Below are 18,674 nucleotides of genomic sequence, written 5' to 3'. Positions count from 1 at the left end.
CTGAACGAAATATCATAATTTCTAATAATCGGTTAAGCAAAACGAATGTAAAACTAAAGAATATTAGTATGACACTTCATGTAAAAGCTGTTTTCATTTGAATTGAGAACATTTGATGCTTTATATACGAATATTAAAAATTTATACGATTTTAGCATTTTCGAAACGCTTACAAACAATCTGTTCTACGATCACTATTTGATAAAGTTTTGAATAGTTGGTCACTTACCTTTGAAAGCCTAATTATCATAGAACTTGAATATGGTCTCAAATCTCTTAACGAAAAGCATTTTCACAAACTGGGACCATTTTTGCAATCTAAGGGTCGATTCCTTCACCTTCGCTTGAGCCGTAAACCACGTTTACCCATATGATTAAACTAGGTTTAAGGCCTAAGCGGGGGTGAAGAAATCGGCCATAAGTCCGAAATTTCCATATGACGTTAAACGCCTAGAGGTCTGTAATGCCATATAAATGTTACGTAATGGATTACCTGCTTTGCTCTTGTCCACAGTTGATCAGAAGAAGTTTTCTCGTTTCGTTTTGTATGGGGAAAGGCATCTAACTTCGAATATCTTGTGGATGGGAGCTTTAATCGAAAAAATATTTGGTAGGCGTGATAGCCATCATCATCACGCACAACCGGTACCAAATGATAATAAATCTTCGAGCTGTCTAGTAGAGTCGAGTCTAGTACATGACACTGAAGACGGCCTTACAGTTGAGGTCGAAATACGCGTATCTGTCAAAGGATACAAACTCTAGTGGAATTAAATGGTATAGTACTAAATTCGGTACCAAATATTTTTTCGAAAATAGTTTCCAAATTTGAGAAATAATTCGTTAGATGCTTTTCGCCATACAAATATTTTTCAGGTTACCCATTTATTCAATATTGTTCAATGGATTACCTGCTTTGCTCTTGTTCACAGTTGATCAGCAGAAGATTTCTCATTTTATTTTGTATGGGGAAAGGCATCTAACTTATCTTGTCTAATATCTTGTTGATGGAAGCTTTAATCGAAAAAATATTTGGTAGGAGTGATAGTCATTATCATTAATGTACAACCTGTACCAAATTTTTTTTTTTGAAAACAGTTTCCAATGAATGGGTTACATGTATGCCCCTATTCGCTACTCGCCACATAGTAACGCACATGCGCTAGTGTCTATGCGCGAAAAATCGCTAAAAGGTAAAGCGAAAAATATTTGTATGGCGAAAAACATCTAACGAATTGTTTCTCAAAATCAAATTTTCGAAAAAATATTTGGTACCGTTTGTACGTGATGATAATGATGCCTACCAATTTTTTTTATTATTATTGCTTTCATTTACGAGAAATTCGAAGTTAGATGCCTTTCCCCATACAAAATGATACGAGAAAACTTTAGCTGATCAACTGTAAACAAGAGCAAAGCAGGTAATCCATTGAACCTGAAAAATGACGGAATTTGGTTAAAAAACGAATCAAAAACATGGGATTTGAGAATGTTGATCAAATTTAACATCAGATACGTAAGGGTTAATCATAATCACTAATCATGCATCAGTGGGTAGTGAATCAGACGATATAAGGACCTCATTAGACAATGTTAGTACTCCATGGACAATTTATTAGCGTGCACAGCTTTATCCGAAAAAAGCTCATCAGCTATCCACAGTTATGTGGCCATCAAACTTGCATATTATAGGTATGTACTCATAAAGATTTCCAGTCAGAGGCTGAGATGGTATTATTCTTGAGCATAGTGAAAGATTTGAAAAATCCATATGAAATTTTATGGCTGCCTCATGTTTTATTTGAGACACCCCAAAACACTTTCAATGAAAACATTTTCGAAAATCAATCTCCTGTTGAAGCAGTGGTTCTCAACCTTTCCAGTGCTGCGACCCCCTTTGAAGCTTTATAAACGTCTCGCGGACCCTCAAAGGTGAATGTTCTTGAAATCAAATACAATCAACGAAATGCAAGAATCCTGCTATGATCCTTTGAAGGAGTTTACTAATAATTGAACTTGGAATTTAGATTTCTGTCTACTAGCATATTTTCAAAAGTATGACGAGGAACCTCCATAAACAATGTTGATAAAATCCAACAAAAAATAATGCAGTTCTTGCCCTGCATTGGATAAACCTCTTGGGCACCTTCTTTTTTCACTTTAACATTGTGGATTTTTCTCCATCCGAAGGTCTGAAACTCTGCAGTAAATCACATTTATGTCCGGCTTTAGAATAGGAGTAAAGAAGAACTTGGGCAACAACGATTCACTTTAAAATGGTGAATTTTTCTCACCCGAAACTTTGCAATGGGTTACATGCATGCCCTGATTCGCTACTCGCCACATAGTAACGCACTTGCACTAGTGTCTATGCACGAAAAATCGCTAAAAGGTTACGCGAAAAATATTTGTATGTCGAAATGCATCTAACGAATTATTTCTCAAAATTGGGAACTATTTTCGAAAAAAAAATTTGGTACCGGTTTTGCATGATGATGATGGCTATCACGCCTACCAAATATTTTTTTCGATTAATGCTTTCATTCACAAGATATTTGAAGTTAGATGCCTTTCCCCATACAAAATGAAACGAGAAAACTTCTGCTGATCAACTGTGGGCAAGAGCAAAGCAGGTAATCCATTAAAACGTTTTTTTTTCTAAACAACGCATTTTAGCCCAAATATGAGCTCAGTAGCTTTCAAAATATCCTGCCGACGTGAAACAAAAGTGCAAAGAATAATATACAATCCCACAAGCTGCTCAACTAAAATATTCACAGGAGTCAATAGAGTCCTAAAATAATGTCTTAATTTTATCACATCCCTTGGTTTATACTTAAATTTCGGGAGTATTTTGTGTTCCCTGTCCCTCCTGAAATGTCAGTTAGGAACAACTTCTTCTTCTTCTTTTCTGGCGCTACGTCCCCACTGGGACAGAGCCTGCTTCTCAGCTTAGTGTTCTTATGAGCACTTCCACAGTTATTAACTGAGAGCTTACTATGCCAATGACCATTTTTGCATGCGTATATCGTGTGGCAGGTACGAAGATACTCTATGCCCTGGGAAGTCGAGAAAATTTCCAACCCGAAAAGATCCTCGACCGGTGGGATTCGAACCCACGACCCTCAGCTTGGTCTTGCTGAATAGCTGCGCGTTTACCGCTACGGCTATCTGGGCCCCAGTTAGGAACAACCCCAGAGTTGAAAACTTGAGCCCCAGTGGTGTTTTTGTCGACTAAGTGAACGTCAAACATGATCAAAAGTGTCTAGATTCAAATTTGAACCCATTTTTTTAAATTAAACTGAACTCATTTGAACCCATTTTTAAATAAAAACTGTTATTTGCGCGGAAAAATTTTCCAAAATTGCCCTACCGTCTAATTCAATAACAAAAAAGTTTTTATCGAAAAATGTAGGACCCATTTGAAGATTTCATCAGAAATCGTCAGCTCTGGATGCTCTGCAATATTTTAAGAGACTTGCTAATGGTCTTCTATGCTCTGCTATATTCTGCTGTGGGGAGAATTTGTCAAAAGTTTCGCTAGGAAATCTTCTAAAGCTTTGTCAGATATCCGTGAGGAATCTTGGCTGAAATCTACCAAAGATCACTGTGACAAAAATCGATCAAAAATTTTACTTGAAAACTTGAAAACTTGTGAAAGATTCACAAGACTTCCGCGAATATTTTTTTGTAAAAGCTGTTAAAAACTTGCGTTGTTCACTACTTCTAATCATCAAAAAAAGTTCTGAGAAATGGGTTACATGCATGCCCTGGTTCGCTACTCACCACCAGTGCCGTAGCGTGCGGTTGGCCAGGTTGGCACCCGCCAAGGGCGCCAGGCTGCCTGACGCACCTTAGAGAATCTCTAATAGAGATACATATTTAGTAAGCGCGTTTCTGGAGTCACAATATCTAGAAAAACAATCATAGAAACTACACAAATAGCGATACAGGGCTAATGTTGCGTCACAGACAAAGTTTCATCATATATCTATTAAAAAATATTAGCTCTATTCATAAACATGGTAGATTAAAACTTTTTCAATAACGATTTTAACAAAATATTTTGGAAGCATCTCAGAAGATGTTGAATGTTTCGTCAATAGAAAATTCCTGAGATGCGGCCTTGTTAATAAAAAATACATCCAATATTTTCAAAAATATTTCTCCACAATGATAAATCAGCTTATGCACGGTGCCTATTTTAAAAATAGTTATTAGGTATCACAACACGAATATGACAATTCAACCAACTGGAAGTAAAAATTTCACAGAATATCTGGATAATTCTTAACAACTCGGCATATAATGTTCACAAATAATTAATTATAAATAACTCATAACCAATATTATAAAATACTAGGCGGCTCCCACACAAAATTTATTTGATATTAGTTAATAATGTTTCCACAAAACCTCAATCCAGATTTGCATAGAATTTTAGAGAAAAATTTGAATCAATCCTGAGCAAAATTATCATAGAATCCCGAAAAGGATTATCAGATAATTATAGAACTTTGATATAAGTGAACATAAGTGAAAAAACAAGAGCGGGCCATTTGGCATGAAAAACTTTATGACTTTCAACTTTAAAAACCAAATGACTATTATTTCAAATGACCGTTATGCCAAATGTCCTTCGTGCCAAATGGCGTTATGCCGAATGACCTTCTGCTAAATGGCTTTATGCCAAATGACTCAGACCATTGAAATCAATGTAATATAATATTTGTATAAAACCAGTTTTTTTTCGTTTCCCCCAAACACTGCTCCGAACTGACTGATAAATGTTTGAATTCGTACATAATTTTTCGTAATATCCATTTCATTGATTTACAACGTTTGGCATTTAATTTTCTTATACTATTTTTAATCAAACTTCTATAGAAGATCTTCTTTTGGTCTCTTTGAGTAATTCCTGAGAATGAAATGTCAAACATTTTACTCAAAATCATTGCGTAAATTTAAAACTTCTACATATAAATTCATTACGTTTCTTTGACGTGAATGCTTAGAAACTATTCTTGAATGATTCAATGCAAATTCGACAAATTCTTGAATTTTAAAGAAGCACTTTTTTGAATATATTCTCCAACTAACTCTCCTTTTAAAGGCATCAAAATATGATCAAAAATTACAACAACGAAATTTATTGGACGTTTTCTTTGAAATATTGGACAAATGTATTAAAAATTTATGGAGAAATAAATAAATCAGCAATATCTACAACAATCTTTTCAGGGGTATACATTTCATTGAAACTTTAATAGAGGCACATAAAAGACGTGACGCCAAGTTCTGTCCAATGAATCCATTAGTTTCTTTCGTCTCTGGTCATATAAACATCAATTTTATTTACAATTCTTCAAAAATCTTCAAGAACCTCTGGTTATTTAAACAATTCTCCTTTACAGGAGATTTAAAAATTGTTGTATGACTTCTTGCACAAGCCTTACCAAAGTAATCAAATGTAAGTACAGTCAACCCTCCATGAGTCGATATTGAAGGGACCATCGACTCATGGAAATATCGAGCCATGGAACAGCATTGCTATAGAAAGTCGTTTCGAAGGACCATCATAGCAACCATGAAATCTCGCATAACTTATGATCTCGCCCTAAAAGTCATTGGTAACCATGTGTGTAGTTCGTTGTTTCTGAGCATTTGAATGGAGTTACACGTTATTTAACAACGCTATGGTGAAGAAAGGATCATTCGCTACCTGCCAGTGGTGTTGGTTTGGATGTTTACTCATTCCTTTGCTCAGAAACAATGAGCTACACACGTGGTTACCAATAGCTTTTAGGGCGTTATCTCAAATTATGCGAGAAATTTGATTTTTAGTATGGTTCCATGAGTCGTGTAACATGAGTCCATGTCCCATTAAATAAATTAAATTAATTAAAATAAATATTGTATTTGCATTGCATGGTTAGGAGATAGGATTTTGTCTTTATATTAGAATATTCCATTTTCACCCGCCCATCAACACGCCGTCCGCTACCAATACCGCTACCAGTTACCATGACCACCATACGGTTGGTAAGCGTGGTACCAGGAAACCGTTGGCTACCACGGGAGAGAACGAGAGAGAGAGAGGGCAGATAGTTGTGGCTTGTTAGAGCGATAGAGTTTCAGCACGGGCTGTTAAGTTTGAGCTCGCAAAGAGTACGGATCGAGCGTAGTAGTCCTAATTGTGCCCGCGAAGTTTTGTGCCGGAGTGAAGAAACCGGGTGTGAGCCTTGGTAACTGGCGAATATTGAAAGTGTGTCCGAAAACAACTACGGAACCTTTGGTGTGGGAGAAGATAATACGTGCCGATACCCTAAAAGCGTGCACTCATTTTACCGCTTCGCGAGTGAGAAATCCGGAAACCGACGTCGGTTTCCCGCCAAGACCGTCTCGACGCGAGTGCCCCTTAAAAGTGCTGTGAAGCCGAAGCAACGTCCCCAGAGCTTTCATCCGACGCCCATTCCCTCCCCACCGGCGGAAGCGACATCGCTGTGAGCGGAGCGGCGGCGAGGGCCCAACCTAAATGTGCTCACGAGTGGCAGAGTAGGCAGCCCCTGAGGTTAAAGGTGAGTTGCATGAACCTCTAATTTGTTATATTTGGCGCCCTAACGAAAAAGTAACTATTGGATCCATTCGAGAGCTAATTTTTCGTTGGAGAAGGGGGGAAATTTCACGCATGTTGGATCGAAAAACTGCATTAAAAAATTACCTCTCTCGAAATTATAATTGCACTGTTTCGTTCTATATAGCATCGTTCGATCATTTCTATTCCATGCGAACGATAGGGTGATCGCTCAGATAGGTTAGATACAGCACGTGCTAGGTAGGAGTTTTGTGTGGTAAGATAGCACGGTGCTGATTGAACAAACAACACACACGATCGGTTTCGCTTTGTTAAAAAAATTGGCAAAGCCTAAAAATCAGATATTTTCGCTTCTATCTGCATGCCTATACTTTTTGTGTTTCTATTGTTTTTGGTTGAGCGTATACGGTATAGCGCTGCTGAGCCGGATCATAAATCGATCCGTATTTGAGTATTTTCTATTTGTTATTTTTTGTACCCTGTTTCAGTTTCATTCTACAATGACACTGGACAGAGAATACCTCGTTGGGTTGTGCGTCACATACCTGACCGAGGAGGAATTAATTTTTGAGCTCGAAATTCGAAACCTGTTGAAAGATAGGGATCGAAGCCTGAGCGTCAACCGCAGAAAGTTGAAAAATGCTCTGCGAGAGGAATTGGATGGCAAAGTGCGTATTTTTACGTACACCAGAGATTCTGCTGTGGAGATGAAAGTATGTAAGGAGAGGTTTGTTAGGGTGATGCAAAATTTAGTAGATGACTCGTTAGACAAATTGATGTCAAAGACGGGACTGTTACATCTCTACCATCGCTTGAAGCTTTTTCGAAAAACTTATGGCGTTGGCAGTCTAGCAAATGAAGCCAATTGGTTATTTTCGAATGTTATTCAAACCTACATTGACTATTTCGATGAAAATGCGTTAATTGTACCAGCTACAATGCCGTCGCAGGCACCATCAGTACCTGTTGATTTGCAAGGGGCTGCGAGCCTCGAGGCCCAAGCTGAAGCTTCAGCTCATGATTTGATAATTTTGGGTCAATCGGTGGCTTCATTGACGATCTCAACGGGAGCAATTCCGAAGAATACTGTTTCACATTCTACTCCGTCCTTTCCTAACACAACCTCAATGTCTACAGTGGAACTAGATCCGATTGTTTCGAATCAAATTGCACCAGCGTCTGTATCAGTAGCTAGAACCCCAGTGTCAATTAGCGCACCGGTCGTCACGTGTTCATTTTCGGGTGGAGTTCAGCTCACTTGGGCAACACCAAGCTATCAAGTGGCATCGCGAGTGCAAAGAGCAAGACAGGTTCGTTTTGATACAGGGCGCGATTTTCCGATAAATGCATATGGTCATTTGAGTGAAGTGATTTCGAGCGCGGGTGAACAGTGTAGTGTGCAAAGTTCAATAAGTATTGTGAGTGGCTCAGTGCAATCAAGCGTCAGTACCTGGCAGGGGGAGAATAATGTAATACCTGGTCAGGCGAGGGCTACATCGGGACCTCCGGTATCTGAAACCATGCGACGACTACCAGTGTACTCCGAAGCGTATGAAATTCCCGTGTCATCTCAATGGTCAGATCCTTATGACTTTCCTCGTTCGACACCTTCCATTCCTCGATACAATCCTTATCAAGTTCCACAATTCGTACAGGATTGTCCTTTTACCATGAGCACAACTCAGACTTTTGCTCCACCACAGGGTCAATCATTCAATCCTTTTTCAGGATCGAATTTCCCAACACAAACCCAATCTATGTATCGTCCAACAGATGTCCGTCCTCCAAGATCTGAACCACCGGTAGCCGATCTGCTTGGTTTAGATTTGCGTAGGACACCTGTTCAAACTTCGAACCCGAACCCTACCAACAACCGAACTAGCGACTTCCGCAGTTCAATCCCAAATAACGCTTCTTTTCAGAGCGGTAGACCATATACTCCCGCTCCAACACCTCCTCTGAATCCTTACCAAGACTTCGACTTCAACCCGGTAGCCAATCGTGCCAAAACTATACCGGTAGTAAAATGGCCGATGAAGTACGCTGGTGATGACCGAGGTACCGGACTAAATAGCTTCCTTTGGGAGGTAAATGATTGGACCAAATCAGAGCAGATTTCAGAGCCAGAGTTACTGAGATCCTTCGGTAACCTTTTAACTGGCAAGGCGAAGATGTGGTTCACGAGCAACAAACATCGATTCACAACCTATTCGGAGTTGATCGATAGTTTGAAAGCAACATTCCGGCATCCAGATCTGGATCATTACCTGCTGATGGAAATTCACCAAAGGCGACAGCAGAAAAACGAATCGTTTTTGGAGTTTTTCTTAGATGTGGAGAAAAAGTTTAAGAGCTTATCGACTCCAGTTTCGGAAGTTGAAGTTGTACAAGCGGTGCGCCGAAACATGCGCGCTGAATACAAACGAGCTCTAATCGGGAGAGAATTCCATGATTTGTTTTCTTTACAAATGGCCGGACAGGAAGTCGATGCGACAAATACGTACCTTTTCTCGAAACCTCAGGTACAAACCAATGCTATTGAAGCAACCGGAAAGCTTCCATATAATCAAAACCGTAAGGGAGGACAGTCTTCTCAACCATTCCAAAAAGGTTCCAACCAAGGAAAAAACCAACCTTGGAACCAAACTAATAAATCCAATTCAGGATCCAGCGCGAACAATCCACCAGGTAAACCTCCGGTCCGGAAAGACCAGCGTTTCCAACAGGATGGAAAATCGCAGTCCAATCCAAGATCGGAGAAGAACGGATCCAGCGATTCGGAGTCACCGGACAGCCCACCCTCTAAAGACGTCAGTAAGGGAGTGGAAACCCAGATTCGCACCCACATTCCATTGAACGACAAGTTCATCTGTTTCAATTGCCGGAGTCAGCAACACCTGACCGACCAGTGCTCACAACCGTACAAAGTTCATTGTCAAGTGTGCGGGTTTCAAGGGTTTCCTACCCACCGCTGCCCATTTTGTTCAAAAAACGGACAACGTCGGAAGGACAACGGTCCTTCCAAATAGTCAATTCCACGAATTCAGATCAATTGGCAAACCTCTCCATTGATGAGTCGCTTGGCGAACTCGGATATGAAGAGTTAGCAATTGATCGGGGCGTACCGGCGTCGGACGTCCCACCGTCGACAGTTCTTTCAGTCCTTCACGACAATAGACCGTATATTAAACCCAAAATTTTTGGAATTCCAGTTCGCACTCTTCTGGATTGCGGTAGTCAGAAAACTTTGGTTTCTGCTAAAGTTGCTCCTCTTTGGACAGGTCCTAAAACCAAGATTTTCCCAAGCAATCTTACACTAACCAGTGCCTCTGGTGATGCACTGAATGTGGTAGGATGCATTTACCTTCCTTTCGATTTCAGGGATCAAATTAAAGTTTTAGAGACTACCATTGTTGAAGACCTTCCCGTTGATTGCATTGCCGGGATGGATTTCTTCTCTGCTTTCAACCTCCACATCTCACAAGGCACAGATATTCTGTTCCTCGTAGATTATGAGGAAAACTCAGACAGTAACCCACCTGACTTCGTTGAGCTCAGCTCCGAGCAGGAAGCGGCACTGGAAATTGTTAAGCAGAAATTCAAGCCAGCTATGTCAGACCAGCTCGAGGTTACCTCACTAGTCCAACATTCTATACAACTGACGGATGAATATAAAGATTCTCCACCAATACGGGTATCTCCATTCCCGTATTCACCCGCTATACACAAGGCTTTGAACGAGGAGATAGACCGTCTACTTCGCCTCGGAATTATTGAAGAGTCGTCTTCGGAATGGGCTCTCAATGCAGTTCCGATTAAAAAACCTAATGGTACTGTACGTTTATGTCTGGACGCGCGAAAGCTTAATGCTCGGACCAAACGAGACAGTTATCCGTTAGCGCACGTCGGTCGTATTTTAGGACGATTGGGCAAAACTCGATATCTGAGTACAATCGACTTGAAGGATGCATTTCTTCAAATTGCTTTGAGCGAAGAATCGAAGCCGTTAACAGCGTTCTGTATACAAGGTCGCGGAATGTTTCAATACACGCGCCTCCCGTTCGGCCTCACCAATAGCCCTGCAACTTTGTCCAGACTGATGGATAAGATCCTCGGAGCTGGAGAGCTGGAGCCGTGGGTGTTTGTCTATCTAGACGACATCATTGTGGCCAGCGACAACTTCGAGGACCATATCCGTCTTTTGGAAGAAATAGCACGAAGGTTAAGCGATGCTAATCTATCTCAATGGCTTCACGGACCCTCTGAGAGCTCGTCACGGCCCCCTAGGGGTCCGCGGACCACCGGTTGAGAAACCCTGTGTTAAAGCTTTCTCAGGCTGCGAAGAATGCTGTACGAGTGCAAGCTTTCCATAAAAAATATTCCTACCTGATATAAAAACCTGGAATACCTTCTTTTGATGCCCCGAACCACCCGAACCTGAATCTGTTTGTCAACACACAAACTTCGGCTTGTAAACAAAAACTCCCATTGACAGTCGCCAACAACATCGCGTTGCAATCAAAAGTCGTCTCGAGACTTTTTTTTTTCGAATTTTCCTCGATTTCATTTGCTTGAACAAAGTTTTATACAGTGCAGTCGGGCACAATGGATGGGTGCTGTCGTGTGTGCTCACGTAAAGATAGTTTCCGGCCGTTTTCGTTGTATGCTGTGGCTGAAACGACCCAAGAAGTTATCGCCAACATGATACTGGATATCAGCAACATACAGGCATGTACCATTTTTAGACCCAACAACAAGCTCTGAAGTAGATGCTAGTTATAATAGGAAAGTAGTATATATAAAGAAGGAAGAAGGCAATGGATTACTTTATTTGTTCATGCCCATACTGCCCATACTCGCAATACAGTCCCATTAGGAAAATCGTCATGTCGAGAAAAACGCTTCTAAAAAGGCATTACATTTCATCTCATCTTTTGATCATCTGAGTGGGATATGGATCGAATAACAAGATATTATCTTTGAGCTCTTTGATCGATTTTTCACCTAGATCTCTGACTCTTTTGATCATCAACAGAATATTTTAATCTCAGCAAACTGTACGGAACAAATGTTCAGAAAGTGACACTCATGCAAATAGAAGACAGGGTCAAGAGTTATTATGATTTGTGATTTTAGTGGAAGTGTAAGCTAGTTTTTCATATTGAAATAGATCAACACATTATTTCCCTTTATCTATAGGTAACGCAGCCCTCTGCTTCAGTGAAAATTACCGTGTTTATCCTGCCCAATTCGGTCTCCTCCCATGTTGCACCAGGATATATCATAAATACCTTAACGTCAACATTTTCGTCTCAAAGGATTGAACGAAGAACGAAGAATATGAGGAAAACCTTCCCACAATCTAGATTTCACAATATTATTAAATATTATTGCTGCATGATATTTGTGGGATTAACAAGACGTCAAATAAAGATAACCATGCTTTGCATTCGTTATAAATGTATTTTTTTTTTGAACTTCAACCCATTCACTGCCCATACTCGCATAACAGTCCCATTTATATATGAAATCCCATATAATATGGGACTGTTATGCGAGTATGGGCAGTTCAGTTCCTCTACAAACCGCGTTTGATCTTGAGATGATCTTGATTTTGAGGCTTTCGTTCAAGGATCCGTCATCGTACGATGATTACGGATCTTCAAGAACAGTTTTTCTATTCAAAACTAAAAAATCTTCGAAGAAAATTTGTTCACCGTGTTTTTGTTGGAGAATAGAATACAGTGAACACATTATCGTGTAATTTTTTTGATTTTGAACGATTAAGCTGCTTCTGAAAATTCTTCAACCAATGACGGATCTTGCCCCCTTTAACATTTTTTTTTTTTAGCCATGAGTACATAAATAAAACAAGCCCTTTAATATGTTTAATACAATCATCTGATTATCAAACAAATTATATAGTTTTTCACGTTAACAATCAATTAGGAGGAAGCACAGTATGAATCCATAGGTGTAAAATATAAAAGTGTTTGTTTCACTACAATCAATTCCCAGCCAAGTAAATTGTTTTATTGAGCGCAAAAGCTTGGTAGAAATGGGCGAAAAATCAATACCATATGCCAAAAAACAACTGAGAAATAGCAATGATTACCGTCAGCTGTTCAAAAGAATCTTGGCTGAAGCCGAACTCGTCTGACCATCTTTGTCTACTATCATTTTTTGAATATGAGAAAATCACTGACGGAAGTTCAAGGACCGGTGCAGCTCCTTACTAAGCGAGCAAAATGTGTTTTTTAGCAACAAATTCCACAGATGTGGGACATCATACACTTGGTTTTACGAAAGTACGTTTATGAAATGTCAATTGTAATCATTTTATGATCAAGATGGAAAGATTGAATCATTTCAATGTGCTCTTGAATTAGGGATAATATCTTTTCAACATGCAAAGATGATCTCTACGCTCAGATGAGATTGCAATGCCTGCTTCTAAACCTATTTGCAAATGTGTTCGTACCACCGCTGCTGATAGCAATAAACCGTGGTAGCATTACTCTACACACTATCATTACAATATTATAAAATCGTCAACAAATGTAATATGGTTAAAATGGTTGTTTTTGAAGTCCAAATCTGGGACACAAGCCAATGGGACTCGTTATCCGAGTACTTCTCTAGCTAACCGCAAATATACCCGCATACCAGTCCCATTCCTTGGGACTCGCTTACTTTGTTATCGCGCACGTTGACACATTAACGTTGAAGTTTACAATTGATCACAAGACATTTTTCCTTCTGAAATTTTTAGTACTCGTATGTTTTAATTACAAATTTACTATTCGGTGGTAGGTACTATACATTATACAGTGATATTGTTGAAAATTTGACTTGTTTGTTTCTGTCGGCCGCTTGGTTGAATCCCCCCACAGCACAGGAACGTTGGATTTGAACCATACGTAGGAATATAACTAATAGAGCAAGTTTTGGATCTTTATGACGACAATCGCTTCAATCATGCGATTTCCCAAGTGTGGATAATACTGTTGTGTGCCCAGAACCATCCTTTTTCGGCATTAGATGTTATATATACTCCGTACGACTATGAAAATCCTGTCGATGATACCAATGGCGATGTGCGCGAAAAGCCTCCCCTTTCATACCGATGAAAGTTGAGCCTGCCGGAGATTTCGTTGATAATTATTCAAATAAGTTGACAATTGGCCAAACCTTGTTTTAAAGAGAATCTATTCTACTTGTTTGTTAGCCTCGCAAGAATATATACTTTTAGTTGTGGTTCTACCACTTAACGCAACAGAAGTCACTCAAGAAAACTTTCATGTCAAGCTAGAATAAGTATTTTTCGTGAATAAACATGATTTTAATCAGTATAGTTTGTATTATTCCTTCTTTTAATGAAATGAAAACCACGATGCAAGATTACAAAAATTATTATCAAAATGAGTTTGTTTCAATTTCGTCATGATCAACTGATGGGACTGTTATGCAGGTATTTTCAATATGGGACGCACATGGTTTGGTATTTTTTCCACATTTTGTCCATACAAAGATTCAATTTTAAGCATGATTTTGAGAAGTACACTGAAAATAAACACCATTCCCGGAGCTAACTCAAAAATAGATAAAATTGGGGCTACCCCGTTTGGCGTAAAGTCATTTGGCATAAAGCCATTTGGCATAACGTCGTTTGGCATAATGGTCATTTCGCATAATGGTCATTTGGCATAATGGACGTTTGGCATAAAAGAAAAGAAATTAGAAATTTAAATAGTGCTACTTAAAAGAAGATCTGGTGATCAAAAGAAGGGAAAATCGTCGATGAAAATGTTAGTAGTTATAATGCCAACGTAGGAAAGGAGGCAAAATTGTCAATGAAAATGTTAGTAGTCACAATGCAAACCACTAGATTAACAACGTAATGAGAAAGAACAGCCTATGACCAAAAGAAGGGAAAATCACATATGAGAATGTTAGCAATGGTTATGCCAAAAACATAGCAACTCAGTTTTCAATGATTATGCCAAACGTCTATTATGCCAAATGACTATTATGCCAAATGACCGTTATGCCAAATTATTTTATGCCAAACCGCTTTATGCCAAATGACTTTATGCCAAATGGCGTCCCCCCGATAAAATTCATATGGGACTGTTATGCGAGTATGGGCAGCATAGTTCATTGGAATAAGTTAAATCATATAATTTTGTATGGGGAAAGGCATGTAACTTCAAATGTCGCAAATTAATGCTTCAATCCAAATAATGTATGGTAGGGCTTTGTTCACAAATTTCATAATGCTGAAGGCATCGTCAAAATGTCACAGCTCATACAAAATTTACAAAACATTCATCACAAATTATTACAAGAAGGTGGGTAGGTTATTATTATTTAGGTGGCTTGTATGATATTTGTGAACAAACTCTAGACGTGATAGCCAACTTTATTATGCACGACTATGATAATATATCTTCGAGCTGTTTAGTGGAATACCTATAAGTAAATGAAGATTTAGTACTACATCATTGATTTCCATTAGAGCTTGTATCCTTTGACTGACAGATATGGGTATTTAGATCTCAACTGTTTGGCAGTCTTCAGTGTCGTGTACTAGACTCCACTTCACAAAAACAGCCTTACAAGTGAAGTCGCAATACGTGTATCTGTTAAGGGATACTAACTCTAGTAGAATTATATGGTGTGAGTCTAAATTCGGTACCAAATATTTTTTCAATGAATTATTTGTCTCGAGTATAGTTCCTTATATACATTTTGCCATACAAATATTTTTCGTGTTATCTTTAGATATTTAGATACTAGCGCTATGCGTTACGTCACATGGTGTAGCTAATCCAGCGTTGCATCTAACACATTCAAAAATTTAATTTTAGGTCACAACGGAAGATGGTCTGCCACAGCAAATCTGCCCGGATTGTTTGATAGCTCTTAGCTTGGCTTATTCCTTTCGAAAACAGTGCCATCACGCTGATGCCAAATTTCGCAACGAGAATGGAAAATTATCATCGCTGCAGACAGCAGAGAAACAGAATCAGCCATCTCCAACGCTGAATGAGGGGTCATTCGCCATAATCAAAGAGGAAGTAGACCTCAATGACTACGATGAGTACAGCAATCCATCTTCTCACGGCAGCCAATGGGTGACGCAGAATCCACATCCGATTGGTGAAGGGCCAATGACCGTAGTGCATAACATCGGTGAACATTTCTACAATGAAGCGAATAACGAAAGGTTTGCCAGCAATGCAAACGACAACGACGGCAACAGTATGCTACAACCAATGGATATGGGTAAATGGGCAGATCTCGAGCAAAATGATGTTCAGAACAAAGTGCCTGATCCAAACAGCTTCGGACAAAGCTTCAAACGCCAGGTTAGTACAGTGCTTTAAATTACCGTATCGATTTTGAAATGTATCTGTGCTTATTCGTATCCATTGGCAGAAACTGTCTGGTACAGGTGAACAAGAACAGCCAAATGAAACAGAACCGACCAAAACATGGAACACACATCAAATGAATGACGCCTTGAAATTGATCAAAGATGGAATGAGTTTCTATAAGGCGTCAAATACGTTCAAAATTCCGATAGCAACGCTTTATTGGACCGCCCAGCGCCAAGGTATAAAGAGCCAACAACCAGAGTTCAACAAGAGTTACAAAGAACATCACATGACCACCGCATTGGAAGCGATCAAGGCTGGTCTAAGCGTAACGAAAGCATCCTTGCAGTTCAACATTTCACCTTCGACTCTACGACGACACATCGGGCAGCATGGAATAAAAATACAAAGTCCGGAGCCAACCTGGACTGAGGAACAAATGCAGGAAGCCTTGGCATTGATACGAGGGGGCATGAATTGGAAAAGTGCGGCCACTAAATACAACATTCCTTATGCTACTCTCATGAAGCGAGGAAAAAGATGCGGATTATCTTGCCCCGAACCCAAACATGCGTCCCAAGAACAGTTGAATGAAGCTCTTAAAGCAGTTCAGGAAGGCATGAGTTTTCGGAAAGCGGAAGCTGTATTCAACATTCCCCACGGTACAATCTACCACCATGCGAAGGTTAACGGTATAAACCGCTCGAAAGACACAATTCGCAGTCTTAAGAATGGTTACACGAAAGAGCAGATGGACTGCGCTTTGAAGGCAGTCGAGAATGGAATGAGTTACGCAAAAGCGGCGTTAGCCTTCAACGTTCCGCCGTCAACTATTTGCGTAAACGCAAAGCGAAAGGCGTCTTCTTCTTCAGCAAGCTCAAACGTAAGCCAAGAACAAACAGCAGATGGCAGTTCGCAGCAGCTCAGCCCGGTACGCGTGAAGTTAGAAATTGAAAATGACGAATAAAATGTAATGTTTATCTCTGATGTAGGCGTAATCAAGACAGTATCATGAAAAGGATTTTACGACATTGTATTTTATTGATGCCATTTATTTTAAGCCATGAGAAGTAGTACACATATTATCTACATATTGAACAGCAGAACACGCTGAAAACTATTGGAATAGCTTTCTCTTTGAGCACCTTGAAAGCCAATATCAACAGATTACCTCCTTCGTTCTTATCTACACGCTGCGAACTGGACTATCGAATTCATACATTTTGCCTTATGAAAGATGGAACGATTATCGCAATACGAACGCTTTATGTATCGTTTTAGCATCACTCCACATCAAGGCGTCGATAGACGCGTGATATACGCTCGGGCCTATCGATCGCAAGGTTCTTGGTTCGATTCCAGGTTGCCGCGAAAACGTTTTTTGTTTTCAAATTCTGATTTCATAAGGCAAATTTATGAATTTCAATCCGATTTCTTGTGGCGAATTTCCATAAGGGGTTCCTATGTTTATCGATAGTCCATTTGCCTGAGTGTACAGTTGATCAGCAGAAGTATTCTCATTTTATTTTGTAAAGGGAAAGGCATCTAACTAAAATATCTTGTGCCTTGCATGTAACCCATTCATTAGATGTATTTCGCCATACAAATATTTTCCGCGTTACCTTTCAGCGATTTTTCGTGCATAGCGACTAGGCCATGCATGTAACCCAAACTTGAACTAGCTGAAGCCACCAATTTCAACGGGTATTTTGCCACGTTTGTACTACTATTATTTACAATGTTTCTTCAGTCCGTGTTTTTATGTTTTTTATCATTACTACTATCTCTCCTTCACCATTCGGCATTAGAAGACAAACAATCCAATTAGCCAATAACAGCAAGGTTCGCCCAAATCGCCATTCTGCTCTTTGTGGTACACTGAGGCAAAAAAAACTTAATAATTTCTTAAGGAACAATTATGATTTGGCGCCACAATGATTATTGTGAAATTTTTAAGTTTTACTTATGATTTTGGTGAAGATTTTCATAACTAAATTTCATAAGTCAATCAATTAAAAACAGTGATAAGCGCAATGATAATTGCTTACTTAAAATTATCAATCACCAACTACAATTGCCTTTTATATCAGGCGAGCTCAAAAATTGACATGTTTTTATAACATGTGATCCGTTTTCGATTAACTTGTACCCAACATCGAAAGCGGAGCAGTTTTTCTAGCGATTACTATGAAAATTATTTCAAGTATTGGTCCTTAAATATTTCAAAGCTCTTACTTATGAAACTTATGATCCCATTTTCGAAATGGTTAAGCGTTCAATGAAACCATAATTTAGTTGATTCATAAGTCATGATTTATGGAAAATCCAAGTATTTTTGCCTCAGTGTATTGGTCAGCTACACTGGACAACGCGCGGTGTTAACAGTTGTTATACAGAATAAAATGAGAAAACTTTTGCTGATCAACTGTCTTGTGAATAAAACTTTTAATCGAAAAAATATTTGGAAGGCGTGATAGCCAATATCATTACGCTCGAAAAGGTAGCAAATATTTTTTTCGAAAATAGTTTCAAATTTTGAGAAATAATTCGTTGGATGCATTTCACCATACAAATATTTTACGCGTTACCTTTTAGCAATTTTTCGTGCACAGACACTAGTGCATGTGCGTTACTATGTGGCTAGTAGCGAATCATGCCATGCATGTAACCCATTGTTATTTCTTCCCATGCACTTTTCG

The 18,674-nt window shown here is 39.2% G+C and overlaps 1 protein-coding gene across 1 annotated transcript; it reads left to right on the top strand.

The window, feature by feature from the left end:
* Positions 1 to 11,072: 11,072 nt before the first annotated feature.
* LOC110677224 lies at positions 11,073 to 17,011 on the top strand. Its single transcript, XM_021848255.1, has 3 exons — positions 11,073 to 11,323; positions 15,466 to 15,966; positions 16,037 to 17,011. Exons 1-3 carry the CDS (start codon positions 11,201 to 11,203, stop codon positions 16,940 to 16,942), a joined length of 1,530 nt encoding a protein of 509 aa, XP_021703947.1. The 5' UTR covers positions 11,073 to 11,200; the 3' UTR covers positions 16,943 to 17,011.
* The last annotated feature ends 1,663 nt before the right edge of the window (positions 17,012 to 18,674 follow it).

This window comes from Aedes aegypti, chromosome 2 (assembly GCF_002204515.2).
Source record: "Aedes aegypti strain LVP_AGWG chromosome 2, AaegL5.0 Primary Assembly, whole genome shotgun sequence".
NCBI lineage: Eukaryota > Metazoa > Arthropoda > Insecta > Diptera > Culicidae > Aedes > Aedes aegypti.
This window is presented reverse-complemented; position numbering and strand designations above follow the sequence as displayed.